This window comes from Maylandia zebra, linkage group LG5, assembly GCF_041146795.1.
Source record: "Maylandia zebra isolate NMK-2024a linkage group LG5, Mzebra_GT3a, whole genome shotgun sequence".
NCBI lineage: Eukaryota > Metazoa > Chordata > Actinopteri > Cichliformes > Cichlidae > Maylandia > Maylandia zebra.
This window is the reverse complement of record NC_135171.1, coordinates 13,252,042-13,274,028: the sequence shown is the minus strand read 5'-3', so window position 1 is coordinate 13,274,028 and position 21,987 is coordinate 13,252,042. Positions and strand designations below refer to the sequence as shown.

Sequence of the window (21,987 nt, the reverse complement as noted above, 5' to 3'; positions counted from 1 at the left end):
ATTACAGTAGAAAACATGATTGCGACAACACGTTTTTTGGGGAAAATAACAGAGATTGAAACTTTACTGATAATTTGTCCAAGTTGAAAAATGCCCTCCTCCAAAAATATCACGTGACAACCTCATTGCCTTACAGAATTATGACGTCACACACGTAGAATCTTACCACCATTCTTTCCTTTGATCCAAAAACCTATAAATAGGGGTGAAGAGCAACGACTTTTAGTCCGTTTCTCGCAGCCTTGATGTGTGCAGCATTGAACCGTTCGCCAGAAAAGCCTTTTGAAATATTTGGATCCTTTGCAGTTGTAACTGTATCCAGACCAAACATGTCTCAAAAAAATCCAAAGGGACAAGAAGTTGACCCATACGCTCTTCCTTGGGATGAGCCACTAGACTCTTCCCTTTCCTCTCTTCCCTGGTGTGACCAAGTGGAACTAGAGGAAAAGCGTTTGGAAGAACTGGAGGATGAAGCGCTCAGAAACGCAGAGAAGATTAAGTTCTTGATGGAGGAAAATGAGCGAAAGAGCGCTCAACTAAAAAAGTTGTCATTCCAGCTTCAAGAAAAGGAAGCTATTATTGAGGGGAAACAACAGGATCTCCATGACATGGACAAAAAGAACCAGGAGCTCCAAGGAAAACTTGATGAAGCCCTGCAACAAAATAAAAAACTTGTCCAAGAGAAGAAACAAGACGGCATGAAGAAGAGAGGGCTGCACAGCAATCTCAGAGACATGGAGCTAATGTACAGTGTAGACAAAAAAAGGCTTGATCGCACAGAGCAAGCAAATGAGAAGCTCCTCCAAGAGAAAAGGCAACAGGAGTTAAAAGAAAAAGAAATGCATTCCAAGCTTCAGAGCATCAAGCAACACAACGAAAGCTTGCAAGGAAAGCTTGATCAAGCTCTGCGGCAAAATAGAAAACTCCTCCAGGAGAAGATGAAAGACAGCACGAAGAAGAGAGGGCTGCACTCCAATCTCCGAGACATGGAGCTAATGTACAATGTTGACAAAAAAAGGCTTGATCGCACAGAGCAAGCAAATGAGAAGCTTCTCCAAGAGAAAAGGGAACAAGAAATCAAACAAAAAGAAATGGATTCCAATCTGCAGAGCATCAAGCAACAAAATGAAAGCTTGCAAGGAAAGCTTGATGAAGCTCTGCTACAAAATAAAGAAATCCTGCAAGAGAAAGAGCAGCTGGACAGAAAGCAGGGAGACATGGAGTGCCAACTCCAGCTCATGGAGGGAAACAACAGGATGCTGCAGGTAAAGTTCGAAGAGACACTGCACAAATATCAAGACCTGCTTCAAGAGAGAGAACAGCTGGTCAGTAAGCAGAGAGAAGAAAAACTTCTTCTCCAGGAGTTTGAGAAACAGGAGGCAACATCTAAAGTGCTGAAAGAAAGGTTGGAAGAAAAACAAGCCGTAATAGAAGAAGTGGAGAAAAAATGCAACAAGCTGCAGAAGCAAAACACCGAAACAATCGAGGAGCTGAAAATCCTCATCCTCGAGAAAAAGGTGCTCGTGGAAGAGCAGCTGAAGAAAAAGAAAAAACGCTTCTGCTTCTTCTGGAGGAGGAACACTCCTTCTTTCAGTACTGCCAATGTCGCCTCTTCCTCTCCCACCTCTGTTCCAGCTTAATCCCCCCCTTAACTACTAACACCTCTCCCATCTCCCTCCCCTCTTTTCACAATCACCCCCCAACCAGTCCCGACAGTTGACTGCCCCCTCTAGAGCCTGGTTCTGTCATAGGTTTCTTCCTTTAAAGGGAGTTTTTCCTATCCACTGTCGCCTAGTGCTTGCTCAGAGGGGATTGTTGGGGTTTTCTCTCCTCTCTCCCTTTACTTTCCATCCCACCCACCCCCACCTTTTCTTTTTTCTTAATAATTGAACAATAAAAACAATTGGCCGCTAATTAAATGTGTCAAATCAATGTCTTTATTCAAGAATACAAGAAATGGGTAATAGCTGCATGTGTGTTTGTGTGTGTGCATAATATGCATACTTTACGTGTTGGATCCAAATCCCACAAGGAATTAAATAAAACAAGAAGACAAACAAAAACAAATATTTCTCTCCCTTCCCAGGTCAGGAATCAGGATGAGGAAGAAATGAGGTCAGATCAGTGCAGGTTTTTGCACTACTGACATAAAGTTTCTGCTGATTAAAAAAAGTATGTCGATATTTCTGAAATACATTTGCAAACAAATAACTTTGACAACTTGTGTTTTTTCATAAAAGAAAAATCAGAGAGCAGAGCTGGTAAAACAGCTTAGCTCCGCAGGTTACAGATCAGATGCCAAATACTTTTCATGACAGTCTTCGTTATTGCATAAATCTCCCCTTTTATCATTGATCAGTAAATCACTGCATATACATTCATCTAACCGTTATAATTTCATGAGTAAAGACTCTCAGATGACTGAATGGCGGTTTTAGTAAATGTTGAACTTTATTGTGATTTCTATTTTTAGAATCAATAGCACACATTTTGATTTCGTTTTGCAAGCTGCTGATTTCACACAGATCCACTGCCCAAACGTGCCTTTGAGTTTTTCATCATTTAACAAGAATAGGCTCAGGCAATCATTGTGGAATTAGGCTTTGGGAAGGTCTGGGGACAGGTATGATGGTGGTGGTTTTAAAGCACTGTGGCACAACAGCTTGACTCAGGGAGATGTTAAAGATGCCCGCTAGGACATCAGTCAGCTGGTCAGCACGGGCTCCGAGCACGCGTCCAGGTATATTGTCTGGTCCAGCAGCTTTGTGTGGGTTGACTTTAGTGAGAGTCCTTCTCACACTGGCCGTGGACAGGGACAGCACTTGGTTGTCTGGCAAGCGGGTGGCCCTCTATAGTCCGTCTTGCGTCCCATTTAAGCAAGTGCGTGTTCACACTGCCCCTGGATGTCCTGGCCTCTGAGGTTAAGGTGTACGGCTCCTGGTTGTCAACTGACCAATTTATCATGGCAAAGCCTGTGGTGGACAAAAGATAAGAGGCTGATTATAAAAATGATCCATGCACGCCTTATGACCTACAGCATGTACAGTTAACACAGCTAAATGGCTGTGAAATTGTAAAATTACTTTTGAAATAAAGCTATTCAAAGTCAATTAACTGTGACTATAATAATAGCAATGTTAGCCAGCAAACAAAACGTTAGCACTAATTAAAATAAGCTGCTAGGTGATGTTACTGTTTCAAGTTCTCTCATTGTTTGACATGTAGGGCAGATATTTTGGTGACACTGAGATCAGCCAGACACTAAACAGCAGTGTAATATCAACGCTAGATTAGATGTTTTCTAATCCGATAAAATGACATTATTCCTGTTTATAGAAGATGTTTGTCGTCTGTTTGTTTGACTGACAGGAACAGGAAATAGTGGTTGGAAATTACTGTTGGTGTTACATGAGGGTAAAGAAGGGCTTTAAGCACCTGGGTAAAAACTGGACCCATGATGAAACACTACAACAAGTACAACATATTCTTCAGTTTTAATATGTGACCATACTGTGCAGACTGCTGATGAGTTACACGGTTACATTTCATTAATCATTGTTAAACTAAAGTGGTAAGCAGTTACTTTATCCTTTCACTTAAAATTTCCAGGAAAAACACTACCTTGGCTACTTTTGTGCTTACATTTGATCTATGCTGGGTCACTACTTTTGCACTATAATGCTGCTGCTGACACCTTGGTTCACACTGACAACTAGAAAAAAGCTGATAGGAAAAGAAGGATGGAAAATGCCTGGAATTTAGTTACACTTGCAAATACTGCTGCCTCCAAACTGCAAGCATCAATAAAATGTTACAGTATTGTTTTCTATATCTGTGCATATATCCTTATTGGTAGTTTTCTCGAAATAGAAGCTCTTCATTTTAAAAAAAAAACCTCTGATAACATTGCTGAAGCTAGCGCCCACCCCTACTGCGCATACTGCAAATATAAAACTGATATATACTTACATCATGGAGCAGTTGATGTCTGGTTTCCGACAAATACAGTAAAGAGGTGCGTTCTCCCCCTCCATACCAGTGTTCTCAGGCACTGGTACATGGTCAGTGTCAGACACTTCACTGTCCTACAACATACCACATAGGACCACATTAGAAATGACATGTATGTAGACATGCTAATTATACCTGGCTAAATGGATGCAGTAACAAAATGTTACTAACTACTCTAGTTATTAGTTTCCAGATGTGTGCAGTTGCTCCAGTCTTACTGACAGTATACTGTTTCAAACACCAGTGCCAACATTTTATTTTTTAAATCTTAGTATGATTCTGCACCAAGACTTGTGGCCTGTTGCTCGGTAACTTATTGTCTGACTACATTAACTACAGTTCATAAACATCATTCATTTTCTCCTACTTATTTTATTCAGGTTGTATTTCAGCTGTCATAGGGCAAAAGTACACCCTGGACAGGTCGCCAGTCTGTTGGAGGGTTATTAGAGAGACTCAGACAACCACTCACACCAACAGCCAACTAACCTAACCCCGCGCATGTCTTTGGAGTTCAACACCAGTCTGGCCGAATCACAGATAAGCAGGGTGTCTGTGCTGCAGAGCACAGCTGTGTCAGAGACTCTCGACATCAATGTAGCGTTAAGGATGCGGAGCGATGGGTGCACTAACACAATGTAAATATTAAAGTTCTCGCCATTGTCAATATGCTGTTGCGCTCTTGTTCGTATTATTGCAACCATATCTCGAGTCTAGCTTACCCTAAAAGTTTGGAGAGAATTGGTCTGTTAAGAAACGCAATCGATTGTTTGGGACTGCTCTAGCCATCACGTCGCATAAACAACTCTACTTCCGGTGGGAAAACTAATTAAGGGTAAAGTCGCACTAATAACACCTACCACTCACGTTCATAAGCATACACTATGATCACTCCCACGCAGTAACGTTGTAATAAATATAATCCCCGGTAAAGTCAATTAGCGAACACTACTGGCATGTAATGCCAATGGCGACCATTTCACAAACTGTAGAAAATGCTCAAAATGTTGTCGGCACCAAAAGTGAAGGGCTGACAGTTGTGTTTATATACGAACCGTAAGCGCTAATGTTGGTTAGCATCAGCTAAAGCGAGGAAGTTTGACACTTGCAGAGGCAGTGAACGCAGAGAGAGCTTAAAAACGCATTGTGGGGTTTTTTTTGTTTTTTGTTTAGTCTTTGCTTCGTTGCGTTGATTTGGGATTTTTTTTTTTTTTTTGCATTAAGACGTTGCACACAAAATTACAGATATAACGGTGACTTAGCTGCTCGTTGGATAAACCCATGGACCTTAGAAAAGATCAACACTACTCGGATGTAAGCACCCGTGTATAACACAATAGGCAAAATTACGCTTGCTAACCTTTCCACATCACAGGCTTCACATTAAATAAACATTTTTTCAAATACTCACCATGATCTGAGACCGTTTAAATATTTTGTTACTCTGAAAATATGGCAGTATGAAGCTAAACCTTTAGCTTGACGGCTAAAGCAATGCTAAGATTTACACGGAAACGATCAGCGGACATCGTTAAAGTACTATTGGTCTACATTCTTCTTCTATGGTAGCAGCCTGGGCAGAGTAACAGCCAACTTTAAACTGCGCCATCTGTTGGCACCAATTACAGTAGAAAACATGATTGCGACAACACGTTTTTTGGGGAAAATAACAGAGATTGAAACTTTACTGATAATTTGTCCAAGTTGAAAAATGCCCTCCTCCAAAAATATCACGTGACAACCTCATTGCCTTACAGAATTATGACGTCACACACGTAGAATCTTACCACCATTCTTTCCTTTGATCCAAAAACCTATAAATAGGGGTGAAGAGCAACGACTTTTAGTCCGTTTCTCGCAGCCTTGATGTGTGCAGCATTGAACCGTTCGCCAGAAAAGCCTTTTGAAATATTTGGATCCTTTGCAGTTGTAACTGTATCCAGACCAAACATGTCTCAAAAAAATCCAAAGGGACAAGAAGTTGACCCCTATGCTCTTCCTTGGGATGAGCCACTAGACTCTTCCCTTTCCTCTCTTCCCTGGTGTGACCAAGTGGAACTAGAGGAAAAGCGTTTGGAAGAACTGGAGGATGAAGCGCTCAGAAACGCAGAGAAGATTAAGTTCTTGATGGAGGAAAATGAGCGAAAGAGCGCTCAACTAAAAAAGTTGTCATTCCAGCTTCAAGAAAAGGAAGCTATTATTGAGGGGAAACAGCAGGATCTCCATGACATGGACAAAAAGAACCAGGAGCTCCAAGGAAAACTTGATGAAGCCCTGCAACAAAATAAAAAACTTGTCCAAGAGAAGAAACAAGACGGCATGAAGAAGAGAGGGCTGCACAGCAATCTCAGAGACATGGAGCTAATGTACAGTGTAGACAAAAAAAGGCTTGATCGCACAGAGCAAGCAAATGAGAAGCTCCTCCAAGAGAAAAGGCAACAGGAGTTAAAAGAAAAAGAAATGCATTCCAAGCTTCAGAGCATCAAGCAACACAACGAAAGCTTGCAAGGAAAGCTTGATCAAGCTCTGCGGCAAAATAGAAAACTCCTCCAGGAGAAGATGAAAGACAGCACGAAGAAGAGAGGGCTGCACTCCAATCTCCGAGACATGGAGCTAATGTACAATGTTGACAAAAAAAGGCTTGATCGCACAGAGCAAGCAAATGAGAAGCTTCTCCAAGAGAAAAGGGAACAAGAAATCAAACAAAAAGAAATGGATTCCAATCTGCAGAGCATCAAGCAACAAAATGAAAGCTTGCAAGGAAAGCTTGATGAAGCTCTGCTACAAAATAAAGAAATCCTGCAAGAGAAAGAGCAGCTGGACAGAAAGCAGGGAGACATGGAGTGCCAACTCCAGCTCATGGAGGGAAACAACAGGATGCTGCAGGTAAAGTTCGAAGAGACACTGCACAAATATCAAGACCTGCTTCAAGAGAGAGAACAGCTGGTCAGTAAGCAGAGAGAAGAAAAACTTCTTCTCCAGGAGTTTGAGAAACAGGAGGCAACATCTAAAGTGCTGAAAGAAAGGTTGGAAGAAAAACAAGCCGTAATAGAAGAAGTGGAGAAAAAATGCAACAAGCTGCAGAAGCAAAACACCGAAACAATCGAGGAGCTGAAAATCCTCATCCTCGAGAAAAAGGTGCTCGTGGAAGAGCAGCTGAAGAAAAAGAAAAAACGCTTCTGCTTCTTCTGGAGGAGGAACACTCCTTCTTTCAGTACTGCCAATGTCGCCTCTTCCTCTCCCACCTCTGTTCCAGCTTAATCCCCCCCTTAACTACTAACACCTCTCCCATCTCCCTCCCCTCTTTTCACAATCACCCCCCAACCAGTCCCGACAGTTGACTGCCCCCTCTAGAGCCTGGTTCTGTCATAGGTTTCTTCCTTTAAAGGGAGTTTTTCCTATCCACTGTCGCCTAGTGCTTGCTCAGAGGGGATTGTTGGGGTTTTCTCTCCTCTCTCCCTTTACTTTCCATCCCACCCACCCCCACCTTTTCTTTTTTCTTAATAATTGAACAATAAAAACAATTGGCCGCTAATTAAATGTGTCAAATCAATGTCTTTATTCAAGAATACAAGAAATGGGTAATAGCTGCATGTGTGTTTGTGTGTGTGCATAATATGCATACTTTACGTGTTGGATCCAAATCCCACAAGGAATTAAATAAAACAAGAAGACAAACAAAAACAAATATTTCTCTCCCTTCCCAGGTCAGGAATCAGGATGAGGAAGAAATGAGGTCAGATCAGTGCAGGTTTTTGCACTACTGACATAAAGTTTCTGCTGATTAAAAAAAGTATGTCGATATTTCTGAAATACATTTGCAAACAAATAACTTTGACAACTTGTGTTTTTTCATAAAAGAAAAAAGAAAAATCAGAGAGCAGAGCTGGTAAAACAGCTTAGCTCCGCAGGTTACAGGAGATCAGATGCCAAATACTTTTCATGACAGTCTTCGTTATTGCATAAATCTCCCCTTTTATCATTGATCAGTAAATCACTGCATATACATTCATCTAACCGTTATAATTTCATGAGTAAAGACTCTCAGATGACTGAATGGCGGTTTTAGTAAATGTTGAACTTTATTGTGATTTCTATTTTTAGAATCAATTGCACACATTTTGATTTCGTTTTGCAAGCTGCTGATTTCACACAGATCCACTGCCCAAACGTGCCTTTGAGTTTTTCATCATTTAACAAGAATAGGCTCAGGCAATCATTGTGGAATTAGGCTTTGGGAAGGTCTGGGGACAGGTATGATGGTGGTGGTTTTAAAGCACTGTGGCACAACAGCTTGACTCAGGGAGATGTTAAAGATGCCCGCTAGGACATCAGTCAGCTGGTCAGCACGGGCTCCGAGCACGCGTCCAGGTATATTGTCTGGTCCAGCAGCTTTGTGTGGGTTGACTTTAGTGAGAGTTCTTCTCACACTGGCCGTGGACAGGGACAGCACTTGGTTGTCTGGCAAGGGGGTGGCCCTCTATAGTCCGTCTTGCGTCCCATTTAAGCAAGTGCGTGTTCACACTGCCCCTGGATGTCCTGGCCTCTGAGGTTAAGGTGTACGGCTCCTGGTTGTCAACTGACCAATTTATCATGGCAAAGTCTGTGGTGGACAAAAGATAAGAGGCTGATTATAAAAATGATCCATGCACGCCTTATGACCTACAGCATGTACAGTTAACACAGCTAAATGGCTGTGAAATTGTAAAATTACTTTTGAAATAAAGCTATTCAAAGTCAATTAACTGTGACTATAATAATAGCAATGTTAGCCAGCAAACAAAACGTTAGCACTAATTAAAATAAGCTGCTAGGTGATGTTACTGTTTCAAGTTCTCTCATTGTTTGACATGTAGGGCAGATATTTTGGTGACACTGAGATCAGCCAGACACTAAACAGCAGTGTAATATCAACGCTAGATTAGATGTTTTCTAATCCGATAAAATGACATTATTCCTGTTTATAGAAGATGTTTGTCGTCTGTTTGTTTGACTGACAGGAACAGGAAATAGTGGTTGGAAATTACTGTTGGTGTTACATGAGGGTAAAGAAGGGCTTTAAGCACCTGGGTAAAAACTGGACCCATGATGAAACACTACAACAAGTACAACATATTCTTCAGTTTTAATATGTGACCATACTGTGCAGACTGCTGATGAGTTACACGGTTACATTTCATTAATCATTGTTAAACTAAAGTGGTAAGCAGTTACTTTATCCTTTCACTTAAAATTTCCAGGAAAAACACTACCTTGGCTACTTTTGTGCTTACATTTGATCTATGCTGGGTCACTACTTCAGTGTGCATTATGAAAGGCATCAAACCCAAAAAGGTACCCGGGGAGAAACCTGGCACCAAGGTTGATGACTACTGGGAGCCTGGGAAGGGTCTGCTCCAGGACCCTGGAAAGTTTCTGGAAAGTCTCTTCAAATATGATAAGGTGTAGTATGTATTGACGAGAACGTTATTGTTGACTTTCTCAGATTTGAGTTTATGCTTCAAGTTTCAGTGTTTGATGTTTGCAGTGTATTAAAAGCAGCTTTTTCTGCCTCCTATACTGCAGGATAACATCCCAGAGAATGTGATCAGCTTAATCCAGCCATATATAGATAATGAGGAATTTCAGCCAGCTTCCATTGCCAAGATTTCCAAAGCTTGCACTTCCATTTGCCAGTGGGTGCGAGCCATGCATGCATATAACTTTGTGGCGAAGGCTGTGGAACCTAAAAGGGTAAAACTGTGTTAATTATTTATGTGTGACATACAATTGATATAGTAATATGTCTTTCAGATAACAGAGTCATCAAAACAGTAAATGTGTAAATTTGCGTGCAGATAGCTCTCCAGGCAGCCCAAGAGGACTTAGCAGAAACCCAGCGAAATCTGGATAAAGCCAAAGAGAAACTGGCAGGAGTTGAAGCTGGGATTGCCACTTTGCAGGCCAAGTACCAGGACTGCCTAGCTAAGAAGGACGAGCTGGACAATAAGTATCAACTATGTGAGGCTCGCCTCGTCCGAGCAGACAAGGTCAGACAACTGGGAGTAAAAATTACAGTTACAACCCACATGGCCAAATCAAGCAGTTAGAAACAACACATTAACTTATATAGTAATGCAATTGTTTCAGTCTATATACTAAAACTGTTTGGAACATATACATAAATATGAAAAAATAAAACAACAGAAAGCAGAAAGGTTTACGATACCAGTTACTATGTGTCCTTAAATGTTAGTCTGTTTTTATATTTCCCAGCTTATTGGTGGATTGGCAGATGAAAAAGTGCGTTGGAAGGAGACAGTACAACATTTGGATTACATGATCAGTAACGTAGCCGGTGACATGCTTCTGTCTGCAGGATATATTGCATACTTGGGACCCTTCACTGTAAGTTTATCATAATAAAATGTTGCACTGTATCTGTCTATATTCCTCATTTTAGCATGTCTCCATCTGGTCCTCTCCCACAATACAATATACTGTATATGCAGTTATCAATGAAGCATAATTTGTGTGTTGATTATTTTTGTTTTTGTTCTTTTGTTTGTTTGTTTTTTTTTGGGGGGGGGGGGGGGGCAGGGAGAGTACCGAGCAGCCATGGCTAAAGAATTGCTGAAAGGTTTCAAAGAGCTGGGTGTTCCACACACTGATGTACCCAACCTGGTCAGCACTCTGGGAGATCCAGTGAACATCCGCACCTGGCAGGTTGGAGGCAATTTATTCATAGGAGTGCCTTATTTTGTTTTTTCACCCTTTCTGGGTTAATTTGACTTTTTATTGTGTTAATGTTATTTTTTATTTCTATGTGCCTGTAGATAGCAGGTTTGCCCAAGGACAACCTTTCTGTGGAAAATGGTGTGATTTCTCAGTACTCTCTGCGCTGGGCCCTCTTCATTGATCCTCAGGGACAAGCAAACACATGGATTAAAAACATGGTGAGGTCAAACTGTGCTGATTATGTCAAAACTTGAGAGAAGAAAAAGAGCAGTATTTGGATATACACTGCCCAAAAAAGATAAAGGAACACTTTAACATACATTTAACTATACAGATATTTGCTTGGGATTGTGTTAGGAATTACAGGATGCCACATTGTTTGATGGAAATGAAAATGATTGACCTACAGAAGGCTGAAAAGATGAGAAGGGGAAGATGTCAGTGGCCTCTACCTGTAAAATTATTGCTGTTTTTGCCTCATTGACCCTCCAGTGTACCTGTTGTTAGTGTCATTAACACCAAAGCAGCTGAAACTGAAACTGACCCCAACCGCTACTTAACTGACCACATCAATATCCCATAAGTTTAACTATCTTGATGCTATAGTCTGATTAAAAAGTGTTCCTTTAATTTATTTTTTTTAATGTGATATGTAATTATATGATCAAGTGTCAGTATCATAAAGTTTCTAGTGCACATAATTAATATGTTAACAACAACATCACAGGTACCTGCAGTGATGTGTAACAAACTCTGGACATATTATTAACACATACATGCTTAAATAGATTTTTGATTTACTGCTTACTCATAAATGTTTCCTGTGGTCACCCAGGAAAAGGACAGTGGGTTGGAGGTTGTGAAACTCAGTGACCGGGACTTCCTGCGCAGGCTTGAGAATGCAATCCGCTTCGGTAAACCCTGCCTCTTAGAGAATGTGGGGGAAGAACTAGATCCTGCTCTAGAACCTGTCCTGTTACAACAGGTAATTACTCACACACCTGCTGCAAACAAATGGTTCTTTTTATTTCAGTGTTATTCACCTTTCTAACACACCACTATGTTTATCTCACACCTATTAAGACTTTTAAGCAGCAAGGCCATACTTTACTGAAACTGGGCGATTCACTCATCGACTACCACGAGTCTTTCAAGATGTACCTCACAACCAAGCTGCCCAACCCACACTACTCTCCAGAGTTTTCTGCCAAAGTCACACTCATAAACTTCACCCTGTCACCCAGGTAACACACATTTTAATTTTAGTATTTGCTGTGATTATAATTTATTTAGTCCATAACTGAAAAGATTGGCAGGATGTTAAAATGTAATTGCTTGGACATTGTCCTGAATCCTGCAAACCTGTTTCTGTTAGTGATACTTACTCATACGGTCTGAATTTGTGGGACTGTGCATTCTATTTATATTCAGTGGTCTACAAGACCAGTTGTTGGGGATGGTGGTGGCTAAAGAGCAGCAAGACTTGGAGGTTGCAAAGAACCAGCTAATCACCAGCAATGCCAAGATGAAGCAGGAACTGAAAGAAATTGAGGATGAGATACTGTTCCGACTCAGCTCCACAGAAGGCAATCCTGTGGACAATGAGGAGCTCATCCGAGTGTTGGAGGCTTCGAAGATCAAAGCTGGAGAGATCAAGGTCAGGCAGTGGAAAGGTTTTGTGTCCAATATTGTATATCGGGGAAGTGTTTAAATAATTTTCTTTACACCCTTGTTCATAAAATGTTGGTGATGCATCATTAAACTTTTAAGCCACATTTGCTCTGTTTTCGATGTTGGGGTTTCTGGCAGGCTAAAGTGAAGGCAGCAGAAAAGACAGAGCAGAACATTGATGCTGCCCGTCTGGAGTATGTCCCTGTGGCTGTGCGTGCACAGATCCTCTTCTTCTGCGTGTCAGATCTGTCCAATGTTGACCCAATGTACCAGTACTCTCTGGAGTGGTTCCTGGGAATCTTTTTGTCTGGTATTGCCAACTCTAGAAGTGCAGGTAGTCAGCAAGATTATACACTGAACTACATGTGTGAAGATAACAAAATCACAAGAACCAGATGTGAACAATGTTATGGTAGCACCTTTTTTCTTGACATGTTTCACACAGACACAGTGGAGGAGAGAATCTGGAACATCAATGAATATTTCACCTTCAGCCTCTATGGTAATATATGTCGCAGCTTGTTTGAGAAACACAAACTGATGTTTGCCTTTCTCCTGTGCGCTCGCATCATGATGAACGACAAAAAGATTGACATGGTGAGTAACGGCAAGAAGGGGATCTGTCATCTTCTTTAAGCAGCCTAAATACACGTGATGAAGCTGCATCGCCTCCTTTTGACAGGTCGAGTGGCGCTACCTGTTGTCTGGAGCAATGCCTGTCCAACAGCTGGCCAACCCAGCAGTAAGCTGGCTGTCAGAACGTGCCTGGCAGAACATTTTAGGCCTCAGCACTCTGAAAATTTTTTCTAACCTGGCGCAAAGCTTCCCTGAACATCTGGAGGGCTTCAAGAAAATTTTTGACAGTAGCCAGCCTCACAGGCATGTAAAGCCAAACACCGTGCTAACACATTCACACTTTGCACCTTCATTTGTACGTTGCAGAAGCTGTGAGTGTCTAACAAGCTGTGCTTATGTCTGTATATTTGCCTAAAGGGAGCCCCTCCCAGGAGCGTGGGATGTCATCCTGGACTCTTTCCAGAAGCTGTTGGTCCTGCGCTGTCTGAGGGCTGACTGCCTCATTCAAGGCCTGCAGGACTTTGTTGCTGCTGAGTTAGGACAGCGCTTCATAGAGCCTCAGGTAAAGTACTTCTCCCGTCTTAAAATGCATAGTAAATCTCAGTTGTGTGCAGTAACATGACACTATGACACAGTATGTGATAACATCAATTATGGCTTATTTCTCTTTCCATCTTTCTGCAGACATCAGACCTGTCTGTCGTCTTCGCAGAGTCATCTTCCTCCACTCCCCTGATCTTTGTTCTGTCCCCTGGCACCGACCCTGCTGCTGACCTCTACAAATTTGCTGATGTCATGCAATTCTCCAAGAAAATGAGCGCCATCTCTCTTGGCCAAGGCCAGGTCAGTTTTAGAAGGGGGGCCTGGGAATTCTCACTCTCTCTCACACACACACTCTGACTCACAGGAATCTGCTGTAAATCACATTTTCACTGAACCAGGCCAGTGTCATTTGTCTTGGTGAGAATGAGAATGAGAGCACCGCTGTGCTAATTGTTTTCACTATTTATGACCATTCCAGGACAATGTACTCTAGGGGCCATAAATGAGCTTAAGAAGCTTGAATGATAAATACAGACTCAGTGTCCAAAAACCTTAAACCGTGCTGGCAACATTCTTCTAGCAGCACACTTTAGACGTTCAATAGACATTAGCATCACATTACTTGCAATTACGTGATCTTGGCTCGTGTCAGGCTTTTTGTATCCCCCTTCTCAATTTCTGTCTTTCAACTGAGTGTCCAAAACCTTTCAGCTGTAGGCAGATGCACTGAGGCCCACAGTCAAAATATTATTTATGAGACCAGCTTCTCCAATAATGATTAAACCTATCAGAAATGCTGTCATTTGTGTGATTCAGGGCCCCTGGGCTGAGAGTATGATGCACGATGCCATGGAAAGAGGTCACTGGGTTTTTTTCCAGAACTGTCATCTGGCACCCAGCTGGATGCCTACCCTGGAGAGACTTATTGAAAACATCAACCCACTAAAGGTGACAACAAGAGGACACAAATATAAACCAGAAGCAAAACAGATCCTCAGTGTGTATATGCTAGACTAGCCAAGGACACAGAGCTTTTTCATCCTTTATATTCCAAGGGAAAAATCTGTCTCTTTTCCTGTACAGGTGCACGAGAACTTCCGCCTGTGGCTCACAAGTCTTCCCAGCAATAAGTTCCCGGTGTCTGTTCTGCAGAATGGTTCCAAAATGACCATTGAACCTCCAAGAGGCATCAAGGCCAACCTACAGAAAACCTACATGAGGCTCACTAATGATTTTCTCTCCTCTTCCACCAAGGTCTGTCTCAAGTACTTCTAGTGTCTCTGATTGGTTTCCCATATTTAGCTCCTGCTGCTTTGGTTTGACAACATATAGTAAAGTCTTCTCAAACCAGTGTGTAGATTTGCTATGAATGGTTCCTCTACTCTTCTTTCTTGTCTAGACAGCAGACTTTAAGTCTTTGCTGCTGTCTCTCTGCCTGTTCCATGGAATTGCTTTGGAGAGACGAAAGTTTGGCCCTTTGGGCTTCAACATTCCCTATGAGTTCACTGATGGCGACCTGAACATTTGTATCAGCCAGCTCAAAATGTTCCTGGATGAGTACCAGGACATCCCATACAAGGTGGAGGCAACACTTCTGTCTCTGTTTCATTACCTATTTGAAGATGATGTTTCAAATTGCTCCTACTTATACATACTGTTTCTTACAGTTATAAGAATGTTTCTTACAGATAGTTGATGTATAAGCTATAAGCAGAAACACAGGCCATCTAGGAAAGACGCCTGTGTTCTGGTTTTTGGTAGAAATTATGTGTGTGCATCTGCCTGTGCTGAGCATGTTCATTTGTCTGTCTCCCATTGCTGTCCTCCACCTGTCCAGGTTCTAAAATACACTGCAGGAGAGATTAATTATGGTGGCCGTGTGACAGATGACTGGGACAGACGATGTCTGCTCAGTGTGGTGGAGGACTTCTATTGTCCTGCTGTCCTCAGTAGTGATCACGTCTACTGTGCATCTGGAGTCTACCGGCAAATAGACACAAAACTGGATATCAAGGTTAGATAAACTCAGAACTCTCTGTTTACTATACATAATTTTGAGTTTATAACAGGCTATTGATTGTGAGAAAAGCAAAGTATAAAAGGCAAGTGTGTGCCTTATCAAACTTAAATATGTTTGTTTTAAAAAACAGAAAAGAGTCATGCTATATGCATTTTTTGGAAGTAAGGCTAAGTTAGCCAAGCCTGGGGGGAAACATCAGTCATGTAAAACTAGGGATGGGTATCGAAAACCGGTTCTTGTTGAGAACCGGTTCCCACTGTTTCAATTCCTTGGAATTGTTTGCCATTTTTGCAAACGATTCCCTTATCGATTCCAGTCGCCCCGAATGACGTCACCACGTTGCGGAGCGTCATTTACCTGGCAGGAAACACGGCGCGTAAGCGGCTCAAACGCTCAAAAGTTTACGAGAACGGATGACAACAGGGCAACTTGCAATACTTGCAAAGTAGATACTTCATTTAAGGGAGGAAACACTACGAATATGCAAAAGCATTTGCTCACAAAACACGTGATAACCTTAAATGAATGTCATGTTTTTAATTCCGCTCCGGACTCGTGAATCTCAACCCAGCAGCAGCGGTAACGTTTGCACGTCCTCTCCCGTTAATGCGGCAGGTAAATAATCAACTAACAGTGCATATTATGTTAGCGCGATCTGCCTTATTACAAAACCTGCTATTACTGTGCATTTAGGTGACCATGATGAGACAGACAGACAGAGTCTGGCTGGCTCAGATGCTGGCAGTTCTCGCTGCAGTCTACCGGTAGCGTCTCCTTTCAGGCCAGGATAGACGAAGTCAAGTCAAGTCAACTTTATTTGTCAATTCTGCCACATGTACAGGACATACACAGAATAGAAATTGCGTTACTCTCAAACCCTAGTGATTAGAAAAATGCAAATAAAATAATTAAAAAGTAAAAATTTAAATAAATTTAAATAAATACAATACAATTTTACGTATAACAAAAAAAAGCTATGCAATATACAATATACAATATTCAAGTAAGAAGGCATAGTGGTGCAAAATAGGCAAATAGTGCAAATGGGGATTTAGTAGTGTACGGTAAGAGATAGTGTAACAACAAAGGCTTATGAGGTCCAATGCTTAAGCAGTCCAATGCTCCACAAAGTGACTGGAGCAGGCCAGTGAGAGCGTCAGAGAGTGAGTGTGTGTGTGTGTGTGACAGAGTTCAGTGAGACCGTGGTGGAGAAGAGGGGAGAGGGGGGCAGAATCGGGAGGGAGTTTAGCTTCCTGACAGCCTGATGGATGAAGCTGTCCTTCAGTCTGCTGGTCCTGGCCTGGAGACTCCGCAGTCTCCTCCCTGACGGCAGCAGCTTGAAGAAGCTTTGCATTGGGTGCGTGGGATCAGCCGCTATGCAAAGGGCTTTTTTAGTGAGACGGGTGCTGTAAATGTCCTGGAGGGAGGGGAGAGAGACACCAATGATCCTCTCTGCAGCTCTCACTATGCGTTGGAGGGTTCTATGGCAGGACGCATTGCAGGCTCCAAACCACACAGTGATGCAGCTCGACAGGATGCTCTCGATGGTGCCTCTGTAGAAAGTGTACATGATGGGGGCTGGTGCTCCTGCTCTTCTTAGTTTGCGGAGAAAGGAGAGACGCTGCTGTGATTTCTTGGCCAGTGCTGTGGTGTTGTACGTCCAGGAGAGATCCTCTGTGATGTGCACACCCAAGAACTTGGTGCTGCTCACTCTCTCCACAGACGCTCCGTCAATGGTCAGAGGAGCATGTTGGGTGTGCATTCTCCTGAAGTCCACAACAATCTCCTTCGTCTTCTCCACATTCAGAGAGAGATTGTTGTCAGCACACCACGTGGCCAGGCGTCTCACCTCACTTCTGTAGTCGGTCTCATCCCTGTTGCTAATGAGACCCACCACCGTTGTGTCGTCCGCAAACTTGATGAAGAGGTTGGAGCTGTGTGATGGAGTGCAGTCATGGGTCAGCAGAGTGAAGAGGAGGGGGCTCAGCACACATCCCTGCGGGGCCCCCGTGTTTAAAATGATGGTGCTGGATGTATTACTGCCGACCCGTACTGCTTGAGGTCTTCCGGTGAGGAAATCCAACAGCCAGTTGCACAGTGAGGTGTTGAGCCCCAGCTGGACCAGTTTTTGAGTGAGCTGTTGGGGGATTATAGTGTTGAATGCTGAACTGAAGTCTATGAACAGCATTCGAACATATGAATCTTTTTTGTCCAGGTGTGTGAGTGCTGAGTGGAGTGCAGTGGAGATGGCATCATCGGTTGAGCGATTGGGCCGATACGCACCCAGCAGTGACTAAGTTTGTGGTAAAAGGCTTGAACTAGTGTTGCCAACTCCTCAGTAAGGAAAATCGCTATTGGCTGTCCTAAAAGTCGCTAGAAGTCGCTAAATGATGTCATCGCCTGATTTGCATAATTGGTCATGCTAATCTAATTGTAACCTATGTTGTTGGAGAGAGAAATAACATCGTGGAAGAGACATAAAGTGAGTAAAAAACTTCCTAAATGCATTTAGTTTATTTAGAACTACAAATTAAATTTATTTTAGCAATTATTGTTTTTTTTAATGTCACAATTCCAACCCTGCTCCTTTACCCGGGCTTGGACCGGCAAAAGTGACCTGAAATAGGCACTCTGGTGGAGTTACTTTGTGTGTGTGTTTATAAGTAGTTTTAAACCTTGTGATCCACAAAACAGCATACGAGTAAAAGAAGAACTGACTGCGTTACAGCACCCACTGTTTGTTGAGAGTAAAATCGATACGCGCTTTCACGTCCTTTTTTTAGCGACCTTTTTTCTAAAAAAAAAAGTCGCTAAGGGGTCTGAAAACTCGCTAAATATAGCGACAAAGTCGCTAAGTTGGAAACACTAGCTTGAACCCATTTGCCACAGCAGATGCCCCCAATTTTAGGTAAGTGAATGTGTTTAATTGTAGGCAGGGACATTACTGGATATTCTTGTGTAATTGCTACTGAATAATTTATGTTATGCTTTGTTATTGCTACAGAAGAATATTTATTTTATTATTTTACATTTACAATTTTTTTTCCTGGGGACCCTGTGACACCCATTGAAGAGCCGTAGGCTGGATCTCTTAAGATCTCACTGTTGGGTTTGTAAGGCCATGTTACTCCTAAATTTCTATCTTGTTCAAAGAGAAGATATAAAACAAAGTTCTAAGCTAATCGAACTTAGTGTTCTCCTTTTTTAAAAAGAATCGATAAGAGAATTGATAAAGAATCGAATCGTTAAACAGAATCGAAAATGGAATCGGAATCGTGAAAATCTTATCAATACCCATCCCTATGTAAAACACCATGAGTCACACAGCCATCAAATACAAATCAGTCATAGAGAACAAAAGTTTCCACAGCTCAGAGAAGTTAAACTATCACATGAGTTACTGTGCTGCAATGCCACAGTGTGTTTCCCTTTGTGTGAGTTTGTTCTTTAACAAGTTCACAACAATAGAAACTGTTTTCTCTCTTCTTGCTGCCATTCTCAAACAAGGAAATATAACAAGAGAGGCGGTGAGTATTTGCCTGCAGTAACACAGATTGCAGAAAAGCCTGAAAGCTTGTGATTTAAGCTTAGACTAGAAATGCAGTCCAATCAAGACATTTTGTTAAAAATGCTGTAAAATGTTAACTCTGATCATGTCAAACACTGACTGCTTGACTAACTCGCTGTCATGGCAATTGTGACCCTAGGGTTATTTGGCATACATTCGTGGTTTGCCCATCAATGACACACCTGAGATCTTTGGTCTCCATGACAACGCTAACATCAGCTTTGCTCAAAATGAGGCCTTTGGCTTGTTAGAAGCTGTGGTTCGTCTCCAGCCCCGAGCTACATCTGCTGAGGGCAAAACTCTTGAGGAGGTACCGATACAGATTCATTTGTCTTTAGATGTCTTTATTATTACTACTAGCATCATGTTATTGATTGCTTAATAATTCAATTTAGCACTAATTGTTATTGATTGCTTTGTAATTAAATAGAGTTTGAGAGGTGCGGGGCATGTGATGTGTTGTCTATGATCTGTTTTTCTTTCTTCGCTACAGATAGTGGAGGAGATAGTGGCAGGCATCGTTGAAAAGATCCCTCCTCCTTTTGACATTGAAGAAGTGATGGGAAAATACCCGGTGCTCTACAAGGAGTCCATGAACACTGTGCTCATCCAGGAGGTCATCAGGTAACATTAGGCTGTACTATTAGTCAGAAATTTGTCCAGAGTGAGTCTGGAGGCTGAAGGTCCCAGAATCCGACTTAGCATCTCCCGAGTCATTCGTATTGATCAGCAAACTTTTTTTTTTTTTTGTATATATAGAGAGTAGAAATATTTTGTCCATTAAGTGAAGGTTTTTTGTTATCACGAAGAAATTTGAGGAGGAATGAAACATACGGGGTCATTTCATCATTCCTCTGCAAGGTGAATGCTTATCTGTTTTTGTGGAACTATGCACAAAAAGAAATTTTTGCACATTAATCAACCTGATCTGGGAGTGTCTCATTACCTCACACATATTAGTAGATTTCTGGTAAGTCATGCCCTGAAAATTGCGTTTTACTCAAACTGTGGGCATGTGGTTATTAGTGCTTTAGTAACTTGTAATTGTGTTTGTTTGTTTTTTATCTTTCAGATATAACAAGCTGCTGGAGGTCATCTCTCTGAGTCTCAGAGATATTGTGAAGGCTTTGAAAGGTTCAGTGGTGATGTCATCCGCGCTCGAGCTTATGGCCCGCAGCTTATTCAACAATGCGGTGCCTGATATGTGGAAAGCCAAGGCAAGGCACACACAGCTGTTACTTTACATGTGACTCACTTTGTAGCAGGGGCTGCACATGTGAATGTATTCTCTTTTTTTCTCTCTGTTGTTATCCTTTTTTTTCTTCAAATTTTTGTATCACTAGATTGTGCACACTTGTGACTTGAATATTTGAAGTGCCATTTAACTGGGCAGAAAATCAAATAAAGATATTTCTGTTCTCCTCCTAAAATGTAATAATGTGCTTTCTGAGAATGCACAGTTTGACTCCGCTGTTCTCGTTCTTCAGGCCTACCCGTCTCTGAAGCCTCTGGCCTCCTGGGTGTCAGACCTGCTTCAGAGGATCAATTTCCTACAGAGATGGATCTCTAACGGCATTCCACCTGCGTTCTGGATTAGCGGCTTCTTTTTCCCGCAGGCTTTTCTCACCGGAACCCTCCAGAATTATGCCCGTCGCTTCGGCACCTCAATTGACACGATTGGATTTGACTTTGAGGTCAGACTGTAGGCTGCCTCACTAGCAGCAATGTTTTAAAGAACAGTCTTACAGATGTAGAACATTGCTTCATATCTGTATGTATATAAAGTGCTACATTCATAATGACTTTAACCCCCACCCCAACCCTAACCCAGGTTTTCACTGGTCTTGACCTACTTTTTTGTGATGATTTATCCTTCAGGTATTAGTGAAGTCAGTGTCAGAGATAACAGAAACACCAGACACAGGCTGCTACATTCATGGTCTATTCCTGGAGGGGGCTCGCTGGGATAACAAGGCAGGTCAGCTCGCAGAGTCCAGACCCAAGGAGCTCTACACCCAAATGGCCGTCATCTGGCTGATCCCCAAACCCAACCGAAAGCCTCCAGCCTCAGGGATCTATGTATGCCCTATCTACAAGACACTCACACGAGCTGGTCAGTATATAGAGGAGTGATATAGATTAGTATAGAGATTATAAGAAATAATATAGATTAATTTGAGTTTTTTGTAAATTTGTGAGGAAAAAACAAAAGAAAAGTCCATGTTTGTGAAACTCTGGCTCAGGTTATGATCTGTAGTCAGTAGGTGTGCCGTCATAGGTTTGTGCGTATCCCTGTTTGCTGGTTTTATTACTCACCCAAAATAGACTCCAGTGAGGGTCTAATTTCATGAAGCATCTGAAAGTGCAGCTCAGTTTTTTCCACTCGCAATGCCAACGTCTTGGCACCTTAGGCTGCTCACAAATCCTTCCTTCAGTGTAGCAATGAAAAAACAGAAATGGTTTAAAACACTTTTGTCTTTAAGTCACTGAAGTGCTCTGTGTGCTTTTGCAGGGACTCTGTCCACCACCGGCCACTCTACGAACTATGTGGTGTCATTGGAGTTGCCAACACATCACACCCAGAGGCACTGGGTCAAACGGGGTGTTGCACTCATCTGTGCACTGGACTATTGAACGAGAAATTAGTTATTATTAGTTATTGCTGTTAGTTATTGGTTATCTACTTTAATCTATCTAATAAACTGTTCACAAGCAATATCCTCTGTGTTTATTTACCATCACTAAAATCACTTGGTAATTGGATCCTTTTTTGTGTGTATTTTCTGCACAGCCAAATATACAACCGTTATTACCACTGACTAGTTTCACCTCCCCGCAGCGCTCATTTGATGCTTGAATATCCGTCCTGCTCCTTTAAGGC

The 21,987-nt window shown here is 42.0% G+C and overlaps 1 protein-coding gene across 1 annotated transcript; it reads left to right on the top strand.

Annotated features, from left to right (window-relative positions):
- The first annotated feature begins 9,300 nt into the window (after positions 1-9,300).
- On the top strand, positions 9,301-21,822 carry LOC101473026 (dynein axonemal heavy chain 1-like). The gene is made up of 24 exons (XM_076883793.1): positions 9,301-9,453; positions 9,577-9,744; positions 9,849-10,040; positions 10,267-10,398; positions 10,591-10,716; positions 10,827-10,946; positions 11,564-11,713; positions 11,812-11,972; positions 12,160-12,385; positions 12,538-12,733; positions 12,845-12,996; positions 13,082-13,278; positions 13,393-13,537; positions 13,660-13,818; positions 14,335-14,466; positions 14,602-14,772; positions 14,918-15,097; positions 15,356-15,532; positions 19,246-19,416; positions 19,600-19,730; positions 20,179-20,323; positions 20,594-20,800; positions 20,985-21,219; positions 21,619-21,822. Exons 1-24 carry the CDS (start codon positions 9,322-9,324, stop codon positions 21,738-21,740), a joined length of 3,927 nt encoding a protein of 1,308 aa, XP_076739908.1. The 5' UTR covers positions 9,301-9,321; the 3' UTR covers positions 21,741-21,822.
- The last annotated feature ends 165 nt before the right edge of the window (positions 21,823-21,987 follow it).